General features: G+C 33.0%; 1 protein-coding gene across 1 annotated transcript in view; it reads left to right on the top strand.

Annotated features, from left to right (window-relative positions):
• Window positions 1-19695, top strand: part of EXOC4 (exocyst complex component 4) — a 911913-nt gene that overhangs the window by 431648 nt on the left and 460570 nt on the right. Inside the window, 1 exon segment of the mRNA XM_074267888.1 lies at window positions 5159-5255. Within this exon segment, the coding sequence (XP_074123989.1) occupies window positions 5159-5255 (97 nt within the window).

Here is a 19695-nt window from a genome sequence, read left to right as displayed (position 1 = left end):
TGAGCTTTCTATTCCTTACTCTTATTAATGCCTTCTGCTCTCTTCTTCTTTTAGTATCAGAATAAAAGGCTTTCCTTCTTGTTAAATCCAAAACATCAATTCATACTCAAAGGCCTGTCACCTCCAGTCTTTTTTATAATCTTGCTTCCTTTCTCTTCAGCTGCTTATTTCTTCTATCTTTTCCTTTCATTTGGATCCTTTTCCTCACACTATAAACATTCTCAAGTCTTTATATCTTAAAAAGACCTTTTCCTGACACCACTATCACATTATTATACTATTTTTCTTCTTTCTTTTATTGCCATATTCCTTATAAAAGTAGCTGGTGCTAAGTGAAGTGAGATTATTATACATAGCAATAACAAGATTATATGAAGATCAATTCTGATGGACATGACTCTTTCCAACAATGAGATGATTCAGGCTAGTTCCAATGATCTTGGGATGGAGAGAGCCATCTGCACCCAGAGAGAGAACTGTGGGAACTGAGTATAGATCATAACCTAGCATTCTCACTCTTTTTGTTGTTGTTTGCCTTCATTTAGTTTTATTTCTCCTTTTTTCCCCTTTTTGATCTGATTTTTCTTGTGCAGCAATGTATAAATATGTATACACATATTGGATTTAGTGTATATTTTTACATGTTTAACATATATTGGATTACCTGCCATCTAGGGGAGGAAGTGGGAGAAAGGAGGGGAAAATCTGAAACACAAGGCTATGCAAGGGTAGTGTTGAAAAATTATCCGTGCATATGTTTTGAAAATAAAAAGCTTTAATAAAAAAAAATTTTAAATATCCTATACTTGTTGCTTCCCATTAATTACTATCCCCATTCACTTTTTACCCCCTTGAATACTAAAACACAAAGCAGTATTTGCTTTATGCTAAACAAAATGTTAATCAAAAATATATAAAGCAATTTAGGGAAAAGAGCTGTCATTCATGAATGGGACATTCTGTAGACTAAAAACATAAGAGGAAAAACTTAAACTTTTTATATATGCAAAAAGGATTGGAAAATGAGATGTCCATCAGTTGAGGAATCACTGAATACGTTAGGGTATATGAAACTAGTGGAGTATTACTGTTCTATAAAAAATGATGAACAAGCTGATTTTTAAAAGGTCTGGAAAGATTTCTGAGCAAAACAAGCAGAACCAGGAATACATCTGATACAGTAACAGTAAGATTATGGGATGATCAACTGTTATGGGCCAGAACTCTGAAACAAGGATTCTTACAAGGTGCTAATTCAGTGGAATTGATAAGACAGTGATCATCTAGTTTAGCATGATGCTTGATAATTCTCTAAGTTCAGTAGGATTGATTTAATCTTACAACAAATAATGGTTTCCTAGTGATATAATGATTGATTGGTTTAAATTCAGTGTAGAGCATTTAACCTGGGAACCTCAGCCAGAGTCAGGGCAGAGAAGATAGAGGACTAGAGGCAGAGACAGATTCATTCCATCGTCCACCTTTTTGGTGGCTGGAGGCTGAAGCACAAACCCTTGGACTCAGACTTATTTCTTCTCACAACACCATGGTGGCCTGTTCTCCTGCATTTTCTCCACTGAAACCAAGTCCTCTCTGAAGGCCACTAGAAAGCTAGCTGAGCACCAGGTGAAGAAGACAATAAAGACTTTTGGACTCTAAAGCCAAGCTATTCTTGTGGTGATTAATCTGCAGAAAAGAAGCCCTCCAGGAAAACCCACTTCAAAATCTACAATCAACAATGAAAAGCTTGGTTCTTCTCAGTGGTTCATTGATCCAAGGCAATCCCAATAAACTTTGGATAGAAAACACTATCTGCATAGAAAGAAAACTATGGAGAGTGAATGTAAATCAACACATACTATATCCACTTTTTTTTTCTTGTTTTTTCACTCTCCTATTTTTCCCTTTTGTTCTGATTTTTCTCTCCCATGAATCACAAAGAAATGTGTATTTAAAAAGTTAATATACATGTATAACCAGAAAAATAACAGTTAATTTAAAAACAAATAGATGCAAAGAGTTTTCAACATTAACTTTTGCAAAACCTTGTATTCCAAATTTTTCTCCCTCTGCCCCTACCTCCTCCCCTAATCAGCCAAAAAAAAAAAAAATATATATATATATATAGAGAGAGAGAGAGAGACTAAACATGTGCAATTATTCCAAACAGATTGAAAGAAGAAAAAATGAGAAAGGGGGAAAAAAACAAGCAAACAACAACAAAAAAGGTGAAATACCACCTTCAGTCTTCATATTTATCTGGATGCAGATGGCTCTTACCATCACTAGTCTATTGGCATTGTCTTGAATTATCTCATTGTTGAAAAAACCTAAATCCATCCCAGTTGATCATGATACAATCTTGTTGTTCCTATGTAGCATGTTCTCATGGTTCCATTCACTTCATTCAGCATCAGTTCATATGTCTTTCCAGGCTTTAAAAAAAAATCAGCCTGCTCGTCATTTCTGATAGAACAGTAATATTCCATTATAGTTATATAGGATAACTTATTCAATCATTTCTCCAGCTGAGGGGCATAAACTCAGTTTCCTATTCCTTGCTACTTCAAAAAGGATTGCCACAAACATTTTTGCACATATGGGTCCTTTCCCCTTTTTTTATGATTTCCTTTGGATACAGGCCCAGTCGAGACACTGTTGGATCAAAGGGTATATGCACAGTTTAGTTGTACTCTGAACATAGTTCTAAATTGCCCTCTAGAATGATTGGGTCATTTCACAATTTCACCAATAATAATATATTGGTCACCCAGTTTTCTGTTTTCTTTCTATTCTTGGCTATATTGGTTTATTTATACAAAACCTTTTTAAATTTATTATAATAAAAATTATCCATTTTGTATTACATAATGTTCTCTAGTTCTTCTTTGACCATAAATTCTCCCTACTTCACAGTTCTGAAAGGTAGACTAATAACCCTTTTCTCCTAATTTGCTGATAGTACCACCCTTTATGAATAAATTATGAACCCATTTAGAACTTATTTTGGTATTAGGTGTTGGTCAATGCCTAGTTTCTGCCATTCTGTTTCCCAGTTTTTCTAACAATTTTTGTCAAATAGTGGGTTGTTATTCCAGAAGTCGGGATCTTTAGGCTTATCAAACACTAGGTTAATATAATTGTTGCTTATTATGTCTTGTGAATCTAACTTATTGAACTGAATACTGAACCACTATTTATCAAGTACCAAATGGCTTAAATGACTATTGCTCTATAATACCGTTTTTAATTTTAAGTCTGGTACAGCTAGCCAAATCTTCCTTTGCACTTTTTTTTTCATTAATTGTCTTGAAATTCTTGGCCATTTATTGTTCCAGATGAATTTTTTTTCCCTCTAGCTCTATAAAATAATTTCTTGGAATTGTCATTTCCATTATATTAGCTTGATCTACCCATGTGCACTTGCTAGAATTTAAACTTCTTGAAGGAAGAATAGTATTTCAATGATTAGACAGATGGTCTGAGAGAGTTGGTCAGGTAGGGAATGAATGGAAGGTGAGTAGAAGTAGTATACTTTTAGGAAAAAAAAAAACAAAGAAGAATTTATGGGATATATTCAGGAGCTCTTTGGAGACTAATTTGCCATTTTTTAGGTGTGGTTGGATTCATTTATTGAACAAAATTGTGTCCTAAAGAATTTCTTTTTGTTTTTTTTTCTAGTTATATATGTGCATCTTTTAATACACATATCTTTATGAATCATGTTGAGAGAAAAAAATCAAAACAAAAGGGAAAAATCGCAAGAGAAAAAAAAACAGTAGAAAAAGAAAAAAAATGAATATAGCATGTGTTGGTTTACATTCAATCTCCAAAGAAAAATTTCGTATTAAGCAAAATAAAGCAGGGTTATGTAGCGTTGATAAAGAATTACTTATGCTTATTTTTGGAATAGATTTCTTCCTTTTATATATATTTAACCATTAATGATATTTAGAACTATATAGAGCTTTATTTAGTCTACATAAAGCTTAATTTAGTGATGGAGACACTTAATTTTTTGATAAATCTTATATTTTTTGCATTATATATATACATGTTAGTTTCAGTGTATCTCCTCTGTCATTGATAAGTATAATTTATTTTTATTTTTTAAGCATGTCTATTGAAAAAAATATAACATCTGCAATGTTGCAAATGATGCACATGATGAGTGTATGTTTATGTTTCAAAATTTAAAGTGAACTAATGCTAATTTAGGTACAGATTGCCATTCCTTTGATGCCCTTATTTTAAGAAGTAGGGTTAAATTCTTGAATATTAATTATTAATTAATTATTAGCAATATGTTAGTTGGAATTATATCTGAGAATTGGAATCAATTTTAAGGAGCATCAGGCTCACCTTCTTTATTTTATAAGGAATCCCAAAGAAGTTTAGAGACTTGTGTAAATGATGTGTTCAATTCACCTTGCTAGTTAATAGGAAAGCCAGTACCAGGATTTGTTCTTTTAGTTCCTAATTCCTTGCTTTAGCTCTATTGTGACTTTTCCAATGGTATAGTTAGTTGTTGAAGGAAGTTCTCTATCCTGAGGAAGGAAACTTTGGTTTAAATTAACTTCAGCTTACTATGTGTGAAACCTTGATAAAATTATTTAACTTCTTTGTGCCTCAGGGTTTTTTGTTTTGTTTTTTGTTTTTTGTTTTTTGTTTTTTTTTTTTTTTTTTTATGAGAAGTTTGACCTCATGGTCTTCAAGGTTCTTATCACCTAGTCTACATCTCTGATCCCATAATCCAGTTTGTCTAAAAGTTACATGTAAGTTATTGGCTAAGTAATTTACTGATATCTTGGTAACCATAATTGTACATTACTTTAAATTCTACAACACAAACATACACCCATCATTTGCAAATGTTATATTTTTTTCCAATAGTGCCTTTGCTTTACTTGGCTTGTAGTTTGAGCAGAATATTTAACCTACCTGTTGCTGAAATGACTCACCAGTAAAATAAATATAGTCTTAGAACCTTACCATATGTGGTAGCTTATGAGAAATAACTGATTAAAAATGATTATTTAGTAAACATCATTTTATTATCTATTTTTAAAATGCTACTTACTATCAGTATCCCCCAACCTCTATGATTTTGTTTTATAAGTCACAATTAATTAAACTTTTTTTTTAATCTTTTATAAAGGAGGACCTGATGACAACTTAATTGAAGGTGGAGGAACAAAATTTGTCTGCAAACCTGGAGCCCGAAACATAACTGTCATATTCCATCCATTACTCAGGTAAGGTTGAACCAATGATTCATTTTTTTATTATTATTTATGCCAGTGTTTTGAGGGCCAACAGTGTTTTTCAGTTTTCTACATGATTTGAAATACACTGGTTCCATTCTCTCCAGAGTCTTTCTATCACTTAGTTCATTGGTAAGAAGTTAATCAACCAAGTGTATCCTCAGGTCTTAGAAGGACAAGTTCCTAAGTGTTTATTTGATTTATTTTCATTTCTGAGATAACTCATCCCTGTTTTATATTGTGGAAATCCTTTGTGAATCAGTAGATTTTTTAACAAATATGATTGTCTCTCCACTCAAAAAATAAAAAATAAAAAGCTAGGACAATTATTAATCAAATTTTCAGATTTTTATAATGAATATGTGAGATAAAATCAAATCTTGAAATATAAGTTCTTTATTATATATGAAATAATATATGAAATATTTTCTTTTTCTGTTAAAAGAAATCTTAAACCTGAAATATTTATTGATACAGATATAGAAGATAATATTCTGTATTTTTTTCTCCATCATGAATTAGAAGATATGATTGATGTATATTTTTAGGACAAACTCAAATGTAATGATACTAGTTAACTTCTTTTATAGTCTACTTAGTTACCTTTTCATTAATTCTTTTGGGTCATTAAGATACCATTTTTAAGTGTATGGAGTAATATTTTAATTAACACTACTCTTAATTTAACTCTGGCATGGTTGGTATCACTTCATAATATAAGTATTTTACTTCCTATCATCATTACCAATCCTCTCTGCATTAAATAGAGTTTATTAAAAATATTTTCTAAGAACTATTCTGCTTGGCTAGAAATTAGACTTCTTCATGAATGGCTACAGTCTTCAAAAGTAGCATCTTCAAGTTGAAGTCAAGAAGGCTCATATTCAAATTCTATTCTGACATTTACTAGTTGTGTGACCCTTCACAAGTCAATCACCTAAATACTCCAAGACATCTTCCTATAAACTTGTAATTTGAATATTTATATTTATGATTTGTCTTCATGAAGGAAGTTCTATATCCTGAGAAAATCCTTAATAAAATACATATAGACATATGTATGAAACCAAGACCTTAATAGATATATCTGTGGAAAGGCTAATTGATAAAGGGCTTTTGAACACAATTGTCATTGATGATTTGCAACCTTAGCAGCTCTGGTTTAAATAACCATGATATCCCAAGTGGCTTTGGTAATTAGTTTATCATCCTCTATTTCCCAATTACATTGATCTCTTTAAATTTAGTCCTCTAATTGTTAAAAAGAGAAGAAAAAAAAGCCTTGATTATTATAGCCATTTCTTCACTGAAATTTAACTCTACAGCTAACCAAGAATAGAGTTTTCCTACTTGTGTACCTTAACTATATACATTTTGTTATTTATTGTTGTGAACAATAATTATTAGCCTTCAGTAAAGGCCTTTTCCAAACTTTATGGGTATTTTCTAAAACTGAAATAAAAAATTCATAGAGAATCATAGAGTTAAGATGTGACCTCAGATCATCAAGACCAACCAGTACTTGAAGATACATCCCAGATAAGGGATCAAAGAGTTTATGTCTCAAAACTTCCACCATAAAGTTTTCTTCCATTGTTTTCCAAGACAGGTTCACTTCTGGGTCAGTTCCACTTATTCCTTTATGTGAAAATGTATCTCTCTTTATCTATTTCCCTTTGCTATAAGCCCTATTTGGCATCTTCATTAATAATGTTTCTTTCTTTCTATATGTTGTTTAGAATACTGATGCCTTGTAGGGCACAAAACATCATGATAATTTTATCTTGTCTTATTAATGCAGTTTTACAAGAAAATTGTCCTTTATGTTGTGATATGTCACTAGATAGTGTTTCTGCTGATTACTAAGTTATAAGGCTCATTATGTCTCCCACTGATTTTACTTGCTTATTTGATGTCTTCTACCTTATAGAGTTATAATTTATTATTGATTAGAACTGGGAAAAATGTGCTTGCAGCACTACTAAATTGTTTATCATTCATTTTCTGTGTAATGTTTAATGTAAAGCCAGAATATGTGTGCATTACAAGGTAAGTTAATTCTTTGATACAAAGGTACCATGTATGGACTACAAATTAGTTCATGTTGAACATACCTTCTCCAGATGTACACTTTGTAGACTGTCATTGGATATTCACAAAAAAGCTTTTGAAACTTAAAATGACTGAAATGTTATAATTGTAAATATAAGACCATTTTAAGTCTTAGGAACTGGATTTCTCTTTTTATATTTTATTATGAGCTGAGTAGTTTCATATTAATAGCATTTACAGAATAATGGTTATCTTTCTGATAAAAAAAAAAGTTTTCATTTAATATAGTATTCCATCTTTTAGCTTTAACATTGCTCTTGTGACCGTATTTGCTTTCAGGTAGATATGTGTACTCTCTTAAGAGTAGTTTAAATTTTCATGAAATTCCCTAAAGTCATTATAGATATGGTCATAGTTTTTATAGCTTGTCAATTGAAAATGAGACAATTTGGGATCTTATTTAGTTCTTACCTGATAAATTTTATGTTTTGAATTTTTCGAAGGTATTTTAAATAATATTTTCTTTGACTGAAGGATCTATTTGACCATTTGTGGACGCAAATGTAAACATTGATGTATGTTTTATTGGAACATCTTAGATTTTCTTAGTATCTCTCTTTCTTTATTTTTTTCCTCTGCTTATCATCCTACAGATTCTCTCCCTATATTTCAGTCCCGCCAACAAAAGCAAGTCTTTGTACCTCTTAGGAGAATGTAATGAAACTCCTTTATCTAGTCATCTTATTCTAGTTGTTAAATGTTTACCTGCATATAGCTAGTACCTCAAATATCCTCTTCTCCCTAATAAGCCAATCTTTATCTTTCTCATTAATTTTGCATGGCATTTTAAAGAAATTTACTTATTGAAATGTAAATAATCATTAAAAACATTTAAACAGAAAAGGTTTGCTATCCTTATGGGTAATCTTTTAGCAAATCAAAAAAATGTTTTCCTGTGGAAGGACACACTTTTTGATATGTTATTTAAAATTAGAGTCAAATTATTTTGAGTTTGCTATTGTTCTTGGTAAGGTATTGCAGATTTCTGCCTTCTTTCCTTAAACTTTGCACACATCATTTTGATCTATTTTTTAATCAAAAATATTAAGCCTTATAAATTTCTCAAAGTTGATTTTGAATTCCTATGGTTAATATAGTTTTCTATTTTAAAAAATATTATAATGACAACTTAGCTAGGACTCACATATCTCAGAAAACTGTCTTTTAAACCGTCACCAGCAGTTACAGTTGATCAGCCTCTCATCTTTGTACCACAGATCTAGGGAAATAGCATATTATTTATTAGCTATAACATTTGTATGTGGTTCTTCTATATATAGATGGGTTAAAAATATTTCTCATATGATTTTAATCAATTAGAAGGTTAGTTTAAAAACCAATTGAATTTAAAATTATTTTCTTAAAAATATGTACATGTAATATGTGTAAATAACCAATGATCAAAGTCATTTTTAAAGAAGCCTGATACTTTTTTGAATCCTGTCCTTTCCAGAATGCCTGCCATATTAATTCTGCAACTATTGTTGATCTCATCTGATGAACTGTTCTGATCTCCTTCTTCACTCATAACCCCATGAAATAGAGCAACTTTTTTGTTTATATTTAGTGGCAAGTAATAACTTATTTAATTTACATATTTAATGTTTGTTCATAAAATCTTTGTGCTAGTTCTGTGTCGCCTCTTTTAAAGGGTAAAATTGTAGAAAGCAGGAAGCATGAGTTCTAGTCACTTTATATTATACATTGCTTATTGAAGCATTACATATAATTAGACACCTAATGAATGCTTTTGGTGATAAGAGGTCATCTAATCTATTTTCTTGCCTAAGGGCCCAATTGAATAAAGACCATTGCAGATAGATGCCCTCCTATCCTCCTCTTAAATAGGTTCCATAATCACTTCTGGAGAAGTGTAGACCTTCAAGATGATACTACTTATGCTCTTTCTTTGTTTTTTTTTTACCAAGATATTTGTCATTTGTCAGCTCTCACCAGAGGCCTTTGGGAAAAATGGATGAGTTCATTTTGATTAATGGAATTTACTTTATCCTCCTGGGCCTTTAATTTATGGGTAGGACAGGAAATATGGTAATAATGAAGCCTATATGACTTATTTTTTCCCCTTTGACGTGCAGATTTGATCTGCATTTATATTTCCTCATGGAATAAATGACTAGTAATTAATAGCCACTATGTAAATAAACTTTCAGTGAGTGAAGCATATTTCGTAGAGATGTCTGACCACTTTCTGACACAGAGCGTTATAACAAGAACACTTGTTATAATGAGCTGCACAATAGGATCATTTGTCAGAGGTATTCCAGTATTACTCTGACTAGTATTAGTAATACAAGTACAAAGGGGGAATTCCCTTTTGTTCCTTCTCCACATCCTTTGCCAAGATTGGCTTTCTGTTGCTAAGTAGATCTGGATTATAGCTAAATTTACATTCAATGAATGTTGGGCTTGTATGATTTAGGGCAATTCAAAAAAAAATTTAGCTTAATTTTCTCCTCTTTAAAATTGAGACAATAATAATGCCTCTGTTGTTTATTGCATAGTGTTTTGTGGAATCAAATAAGATAATTTATATGAAAATGCTTTGTAATAGTAAAATTTCATGCAAATATAAATAAGGCTCATTTCTATTTTTACTCTTTAATGAAATGTACTTTGGTAAAATAATTATTTACCAGTTTAATGTATTTAATAACTAACAACTGAGGACTCTTGAAATCTTTTATTAACATTTTTACTTCATAGGCAAGTTGTTTGACTGGACTAAATTTGCAAATGCAGTGACCATCTTGGATTTGATATAAATGTACCTGCCATCTCACAAATGCTCACTAAGAAAGTAGCACTGATTCACATTCTGTCACCACTGTGGGGGCAAAATACAAATCTAGAGTATGAGTCAGCAATATAAGACATGCATAAGGTAAATATGGCTTGGAGAATGATCCTCGTTATAAATGGGATTGAGCATTGCATAGTGTATGTGAGATAACCTTGAAGCCAAGAATATCTGGGTTCATATCTGGTCCCTGATACAACCTGGCTACATGATTCTGAGCAAGTCACAACCCCTTAGTGCTCCATAAATCTTTAACAAAATAAATTGCAAAGCAGTACAGGGTTGTATTGGTAGCAATTCAGGAGTTACCTACAGCAATGAAATCACAAGTCCAGTCTCTAAACCTATAAATGAATAGAGTGAATTGTTCATTTTTTTCTTGTCCAATTCATAACTATACAGTTGGGTCAAAGAAGTTTGCAGCACTAAATGGTTGCCTTCATCTGAGTTTGAAGAGAAAGAACTTACTGTATACTTTTAGATGACTTTCAGAAGTCTAGGAAGGATCTTAAATCTTATATGCTTTGAAATTTGGCAGGCTAAGTGATAGATCTTAAAAAAAAACCATGTTGGGTTGTTCTCTTTGCTTATTTGCTTCAGCTGGCTTTTGAAAGTCATTTGATTCTTCAGGATAATCACTATATGTATGCTTTATGAAGTATATTTATTATTAGACAATTGATGAACAATGTTGTGTTTTAAGGATGGTAGAGGAGAAAGAGGTGGTTAAAGATGTTGAGAATGATGGCATTTCAAATTGCAAAAATGCCAGTGATCCTGGTATTGTGGACTGGTAGTAAGATCCTGAGTATAGGGTGATGAGTATCTCTCTTTATTAACTACAGCTATACTCCATTAAGATCAGAAAGCAATTAAAAATGTTCTGGCATGGCATTGGATGAAAAGGCAAGTTTGTGTCAGAACAAGAGGCACTGAGATGTTAGGGTCCCCACTTTTCTTGTTGCTGGGCAGCATTCATCAACTACCTGCTTACCTTAAGGTGTAACTGCAGCAGAATAGTCAAGTTATAATCACATCATCTAATCACAGAAATGGATAACTTGTTGAAATTAAAGCATCTTGCTAGATCTTGAAACCAACAATTGTATGAGAAGCCATCTTAGCATATATTTTTCTGATTGTGGTTGTTTATCAGCTCTGATATATGTATGAGTATGAGAAGAGGTTGAAGTTATGATATGTGAACATGACAAAAGGCTAGGCACAGACCATTGCAAACCATCATCAGGGAGGACAGCCTCCACGGAGCAATTTATAATTGCAAAATGATTTTGCAGAGTAAATTACACTGACAGCTTGGATTTTTCTCTCAAAATACCATTCTGTTTATCATATGTAGAGCATGCTAAAAGGTTAAATTAAAATGTAGTCACACTATTAGCAAACAAAACTCAGGATTGTAGAAGAATCATGTATGCAATGACTTTTTTGGAATTAAAGAGTGTACCTTTTTTGAAGTAAAAAGGAGGCTATTTTTAGTTCTTTATAAAAGTATATGGTTTTGACTAAAAAGCTCTTTTATTTTAACTAAAGAGGCAATGATTTACTCTTTTCATTGAGTCCTTATCTATAGTCTTTCCCTAGGAGGATTCAGTAGTATATTACCAAGGATCTCTGTCACAGAGGTTACCCTTTGTCGTTCATTTAGCTGAACAATTTCTGAGGTCCTGCAACTAGATAAACAGGAAAACAGTACCATGGAGAGAAAAGACTTCAAGGAAGAATCAAAACAAATAAACCTAAGGAAACAACTAGGATTCCATTTGGAGAAATTAAATAACTTCAAAAATATAGAGAACCTTATGAAGCTTCATCATGTTGGAAATCTCAATGTAAATAGAATTACACAAATATAAATAGTCATTTGGGGGATAAAAATCAGTATTCTAGGTCATAATGTTGTATGTTTTGCTTCCCTGAGATAAAGAATCTTTTGAAAAGATATTAGACCTTGTAAGTTGGTTTTTTAAAGTGCACCAGGAAATGTAAGTGGAAACCTCAAAAGGGAATTTATTTACTTGGAGAGAAATTACAATGCAACAAATATAATTTATTTCATACCTACTGAGTTCAGAATCCTGTTCAAGGTAATGGGGGAGTCAAGGCAATTTAGATAAGATACTGTTGCTGCCAACAAGCCTAGAGTCTAATAGAAGGATGACACCAACAAAAAGTAGTTATAATTGTAGTGTTGAAAGTGCATTAGAGAGGTATATAAAGTCTGAGAGAGAAGGCAGTTATGAACCAGGGACATTTTCTGGAGAACATGGCACTTTTGATTCAAAGACTGGGGTTAGTATTTAATAGGCAAAGTGAAGAAAGGAAGAAATTCTAGACATAGAGAACAGTTTTAATTGTTTTAACAAGGTGAGAAAGCACAATGCATGTTTGGGCATCATGCAAATTTGGTGCTGTAGGAGTGGAAAGAGGCATCTGAGGGGATTCAGCTGCAAAAACAAGTGGATTTCAAATTTCTTACAAAAGAAATAAAATGCATATAATTATAATCCTTGAGCATAAGTGGAATTGCTGCAAAGTATTGCTGACATCTTTACATTTTGTAATTCTAACCAATTTGGCAGGAAATGGATTGACTAGAGTCCAGGAAAGCCTTTTTACAGGTTTATTCTGTAGTATGTGAAAAAGACCCTGCCATTTGAGTCTTCTGTCCAATGTTGGCTATGTCACTGACATGTTTTACTTACAATTTAGTTCTAGGAGGAGAAAAAAAAGATGGGAGGTTTTAAAAATATAAGCCGAATAAGGTAAATATTCTAGGGTTTTTAAAAGATTTTTTTAGTTTGATAGCTGTGATAATGACAAGTACTTATTTTTATCTCAGTAAGAAGACTTATACTATATTGGGTTTCTCTATTCTTTGACTTTCTGGGAAGAATATGTTCCTTGTCCTCAACTAAATTAGTGACACCTCTGTGGAGCTTCCTATATACTTGTTGTACCTAGTCTAGTATTCATGAAGAGTTATGTGGATAGGAGAGATCCCTTTCCTTGTCTTCTTCTTTTCCTAGTTATCTAAGATCAGGGGGATATGTGGAGGTTAGCTTCAGGACAAGTGGAAATACTTTTTTTCTAACCCAGTTCAACCACTACCCAGTCCCTGTAGTACTGGGGTACTGTCTATCCATGGTAGGAGTAAGTTTGTATCAGATTCTATACCTTACCCCTTCAGACCTTCACAAACCATCAGGATCCATAGCAAGTCACCTCCTTCCCCTTTAATTTTCCGCGAAATTACCAACCAACTCATAGAGCAAAGATTCTCCAGCTAGACTTAATTGGGCCCATGGAAAGATTTCATGAACTTCAATAGTGGTGTTCTTTGTAATCCTACATATTTTATTATGTTCATTTAAAAATATTATTCTGAAAAGATCTCTAGGCTTCCCCAGAGTGCCAAAGGAAGATAAGATTTAATAGGTCCTTAAAAAGTCCTATTATAGAGGTTTGGTGTCCTTTCTCCACTGATCAGTATCTTCTCACACTTTTAGTCCAACCTGATTTGAGTTCACTTCATTCCTCTCCCTTTTTTAATCTTGACCCTGTAGTTAATTATTTCAACATAGCACTGTCTGCTTTCAAATCTCTTTTCTCCTACTCTTGTTACCCTTCATCTTTTGTTAAATCTCAGCCTTCCATTACTTCCAACATATACTTCCCCCTCCATTCTGACTCAAAGATGGTGAATATTACACAACTAGTGTACATTGACCATGTACATTGCAAATTCATGTTACCCCTTTCAAGTCGTTTCCCATTCCAAAAAGGCAGTCCTTTTATTTCTAATTAATTTTCTTCTATCACTTACCACAGAAGCATTTCTAAACCTTCTTTTCTTTCCTCTGGCCTTTCAATACTTCCTGCTCATCCCCTCCAGCTTAAAACCTTACCTCTTCCTTTATGGAGAAAATGGAGGCTGTTCAACATGCACTGCTCCCTCTTCTTCCACTCTCCTAATCTCAAAACTCCTTGACACCAATTCTCATTTTTGCCTCCTTTCCCACTTTAGCTGACAGTGAGTTAGCTTTTCTTGCCAATGGTAAGCCTTCTAGATGTAATTTTGATTTCATCCCTTTTATCTTCTCTAGCAAATTGTAATTTTGACCGCCTTTTCTTGAACATTCAACCTCTTTCTCTTGATATTGCTTCCTTCCTTATTGCTATCGAACAAGCCTGTCTCCCTCACTAGAACCATATCTTCCCCTCAAGCTCTGGTCCTATTCTAATTTTCTATTTCTCAGACAGATTCATAGGAAAAAACTGCCTGCAATTGATGTCTCTACTTCCTTTTCTCTTTCTTTTCAACCCTTTGCCATTTAGTTTCTGACCTCATCCCTCAATTGAAACTCTTCTCCAAAGAATCATTGTTCTCTTAATTGTCAAATCAGATAATCTTTTGTCATTTCTCTTCTCAATCTATATAATACATTTAACCCTGTTAATGATCTTTTCCTCCTGAATTATCTTTCTTCTCTGGGCTTTTGTGACATTTTTTTCTCCTGAGGCTCTCCTGCTTCCCTTCTTTTGGTAGTTCATCATGCAGGCTATATCCCTAAACTATGATTATTCTTTAAGGTTCTGAAGTATAACATACGCCCTACTCTTCTTTAGTAATATCCTCTCTTGGTAAAGACTCTCCTGTCTGTGAAGATAATTCCCAGACCTGTATATTTTTACCCAATATCTCTTAAACTTTAGGCCAATTCACCATTTGCCTAACAGACTTTTCAAACTAGATGGCTTAGAGATATCTCTTATTTAAGATATCTAAAACTTGATTGTACTAACTCCCCGAAAAACCCTCTTCTCTTCAAAGTTGAATCTCACAAAATAGACATAGAGTTTTATTTAAGAAAGAGATTTAATGGAAATGATCAAGTGTCTGGATTGTTAGTAAGGTCAAACTTTTCAAATCCTTTTCCTACAGTGGTCACTGGCATAAAGGGACTGTGTTAATTAACTCCATTTATGATAGAGCAAAAAAAGATGGCTAATCCTTTCAAATTTTGGAACTAACTTTTTTTTTTCAAAGTATAACAGTGACCTAAATGGGATTTTTCATTGCTTTCTATTCTGTTGTCATCACAATTAATATTTTTGAAAACTTACATATGCAAAACATAAAAGGAAGATCTTTCTTTTAGGGGTATAGTGTTTATCTAACAAGATACCATCTTTTATGTGTTCTGAATTTGTCTTCTGCACCACTGTGACTAAAATATACCTATGCTTTTATCCTGGAAGTGTGCAACTGCTCAGACCCAGGGTTTTCTAATCTGTTTTTCAGAGGTGAATTTCTAATAGAGTACCAAGTAGCCATGTGATGAGGTATGAAAATTAGGCCCTGAATTTAGTCTTAAATTCTCATGATCAATAACAATTCCTTTTGAAATCTAATTTTTGAAAACTATTTCTCTTCTTTTCCTTTTTTTTTGGTCGAAGATTTATTGGTTTTTCTTGCATAATATTGAAAGTTTCTTCCATTTACCTTCCATATTTTTATTTATTTTGTTTTCTCTTGACCACTTCAAGTAATAGTAATTTAATTACAATTAGTTGATAGTGTTGCATTTTCTCCTGTTCAAAGACCTAGGGCATATATTAAAAATAGGACCAGACTCATGATCTCTTTGGCCTAAGGAATTATTGTGGAGAAATTTTCTCAGGTGATTCAGATAAACACACATTCTCTTGTTAGGATTACTAAGTGAGAACTCGGGTTGTCTGGATAGTGACAAGGTGAGAATTCAGGTTTTCTGGACAATTACAAGGTGAGAACTCAGGTTGACTTGATAGAGGGGGCAAGCTCATTGGCTGGGGTGGTTCTTCCCAGAAGCCCTTGCATTATCCCACGCCCATTCTCTGGGAGGATAAAAGAGATAGCACTGGGCCCAGAGAGCAGATCGGCCTGGAGAAGGATAAGAGCTGGAGGAGATTCAGAGCCAGGATTCAAGGAAAAGACTCTGAATTACATCTTGCTTGACGCAGCTCTCTGCAGGAAGGGAAGTCGGCTCTCTGCAGGAAGGGAAGTCACTTCTCTGGACAAGAGTTAACAGCAACTACCTGGAGACAACGGTTCATTACAGGAAGAAGAATCTGTCTGAGAGATTTGCGTAGAAGATACAGCAGATCTCTTCCCAGAGAGTGATCCGGCAGCTTCTGGAGACAACAGCTCGCTACAATGGACAATCAGAAACTCTTATAAAAATAAACAAAAGATCAATTAAAAAAAAAAAAAGATGAACAATGAGAATGTACTGTAGGGTAATCCCTAACAATGGGCAAAGGAAATGGGGACAACTAGATCCACTTTGATCACTTTAGACTTGCCTTGAACCAATGTCCAGACAACCTGAGTTCTCACTTAGTAATCCTAACATTCTCTGCAATTGCTAGTCTTACTAACTCATTCAAGGCCTTGAAAGGTAGAAGTTACATAGGGAGGACATAACATAGTCTACTACAATAAAAATTTTTCTTTTCAGTAATTATCTAAGATCTTGAAACTATAAGTAACCATAAGAGTCTAGTGGCCCAATCCTCTACGTTTAAGCAAGCTTTCCAAAGATGAGACTTGTTTGCTTTAGAAGTGCAGAGTGTTTTGCTTGCTTTAAGCCACATAGCTAGTTAGTGAAACAAATGATATATGAATCTCCCTTGTCATATCTGAGCTTTTTTTTTTCTAAAAATCTTTATATTAGCTTTGCTGTTAGTGAAATGAGATTTTCTCGGCTATTGCTCAGTACACCATGGAGACTTTACTGTTTGATTGACAATTGAGTCAAGAAACTTCTGTGATACAAATCTAATACAAACTTATAATAGAGCTGCCACAAAAGACATTAGGCTTTTTTGCTGCCCTAATTTCCGGGTGTGTGTGTGTGTGTGTGTGTGTGTGTGTGTGTGTGTGTGTGTGTGTGTAAGCTAGAGCAATAATTTCAAACTTGATTTTGCCAGGACACCACCTAGTAATTTGTCTTAGGACAGAAAAAGAAAGTGGAGCTCTTGATGTCTACAAGTGGTTTTCAGCACTTTTGAGAGATAGGCCTTCTCCCTATTACATGATAGTAACTGTGATTATTGGCCTTATCAGCCTTCTTATTTTAATCACATCTATGTAATTTATCACTTTGTAAGGTAAGGGAGTAAAAATTCATGGATGGTAGTGGATATTAAATAGATATTTGTATATGTTCAAAATGTTTCTGTATTCCTTTTCTAGAAAATAAAAAAAATCTATCAGGCTATATATAGCCATCTGCTATATACTAGCTAGTATGCTATTCACTAGGAAGATAAATGTAATAGTGAAACCATCTTTGCCTTATAGGGGCTTAAATTTTATTAGAAAAATGCTTTCTCTTTGCAATTTACTAATTCAGAGTTTAAACGAATTTAAATTCAGTATTAGTAACTTTTTGACTAAGATGTTAATAATCTGTTGTATGAATTGGGGGGGGGGTCTATTGTGTAGGAAGAATGTAACTTAAAATGAATATCTTTCAAAGCAAATATTAATTCTTCTTCCAGTGTGCCTTAAGGATCTTAATGTTAATCCAAATAATTATAATACTATACAATAATAGACAAAACAGGGCTTACCATGAAACTTTTTCATTTACTTCATTTGACTTATCCAGATTAATATCTTCATTTATGATGTGCTTGATTTGAGCTAGTCTGTTTCTCAACAAATACAATTCAGACTTTTGCCAAGTCAGACTGATCTCTTCAGTGCCTCTATTATTTTTAAATAGTGAAACCTTACTAATGATGCCCTCTTCAATATGTATATATAGATATATTAGAAATAATAACAGACATCAATGAAAACAATTATACTGGCTCAATATCTATTTACATTTAAATGAATATCAACACAAAATGCATGACACTTTTTTTTGGACCTTCTCTCAAAGTCCCTATCATCAAATTTCATATTTGTATAATTGATAAATTAGAGGGCAATCACAATTAAGTTCTCCATTTTCCCAAAGATATGCCACATAGTTCCTCCCTTAAATTCATAGGGTCATGAGGATTAATGTCCATAAAATATTTAATATACCATGAACAAATTCTGTGAAAATATGACTATTTTCTTCCACATTTGAAATAGTGTATCTTCTAATATTCCATGAGGTCTGTTCCGTACAGAGCTTCTGACACCTCCCCATCAAAAAGTTGCTTGATATTTTTATATATAATACTTCAACAATAAAAGCTGACATTTAAATAGGACTTCAAAGTGTACAAAGCACTTTCTATATGCTAGTTCAATTGATCTTCATAACAATCCTATGAGGTAGATGCTATTAATACTCTGGCTTTACAGATGTGGAAATGGCAGTGAAAGAGATCAGGTGACTTACCCAGATTGTACAGTCAGGAAATCTCAGAGGCAAAATTTGAACTCACTTTTTCCTTACTACAAATCCAGTTTTCTGTCTACTGTGCCACCCACTGGCCTCATAATGGCTTGTATATATATTTTAGATATATATGTACATGTACATTATAGAGTATAAGGTCCTTAAGAACAGGGACCCCAGCACCTAGCATGGTGTCTAGAACATAAAAATACTTAATACATTATTGATTGATTAAATGAATTAATTATATGAATGTTTATCTGCATTGTCCTGTAACTTTTATCTAAAGAAATAAAATGAGATAAATATGTACCTGATCATAATCAGATGAGGAAGACTTGGGATGGAAAGCAATGGAAATATTTCTTTATCTTTTCCATTCTGGTCTGCTTAAAGAAGGATATTTTATATATTCCTTGTTCAGAAAGAATAGCCCTTGGTGAAAAGGAGAAAGAATGCAACTTTGAAAGCATGTATTTGTATGGAAATCAAAGAATTTGATTGAGGAAATAGAATGGAGAACATTTGGTTGAGAATAAAAGGAAGAAGAAACAGAAGTGGTGTCATTATATGAGTTTACATATCGTCCAACCATATGGTGGGTATAGATGAGTTTTTCTTATTATAGATTATACAATGATCATAGAGCCAAGACACTATTGGGAAGGGAGGGAACAGATTTCTATTCTTTTCTGCTAGAAGTCTCATTCTGGTAAAAGCAAAGTATATGATATATTCCTAACTCTCTTCTTGAAAATTTTCTTTTCATAACATATAGCAAGTATTGAATAGATAACAGAGATAATACCTTGTGTATAGTATGACTTTTCCCTTTGTAACTTATAGTTTATTAAATTATTCTACTTTTGTTCCAGATCTGTTATATCATCAGTGTAGAATACTCCAAGAAAGAAAACTCTTTTCCAGTGCACATGAGTAATTCACATGCAAGCTTTACTTTTAAAAAGCTGATTAGAAAACTGAAACATTAAATGATTTTCCCATATCCAGACAGCTAATATGGACAAGAGATAGTACTTGATCCAAGGTCTTCCCAATTCCAAGGCTGGCCTTCCATCCATTATATCAT

Source organism: Sminthopsis crassicaudata, chromosome 5, assembly GCF_048593235.1.
Source record: "Sminthopsis crassicaudata isolate SCR6 chromosome 5, ASM4859323v1, whole genome shotgun sequence".
NCBI lineage: Eukaryota > Metazoa > Chordata > Mammalia > Dasyuromorphia > Dasyuridae > Sminthopsis > Sminthopsis crassicaudata.
This window is presented reverse-complemented; position numbering and strand designations above follow the sequence as displayed.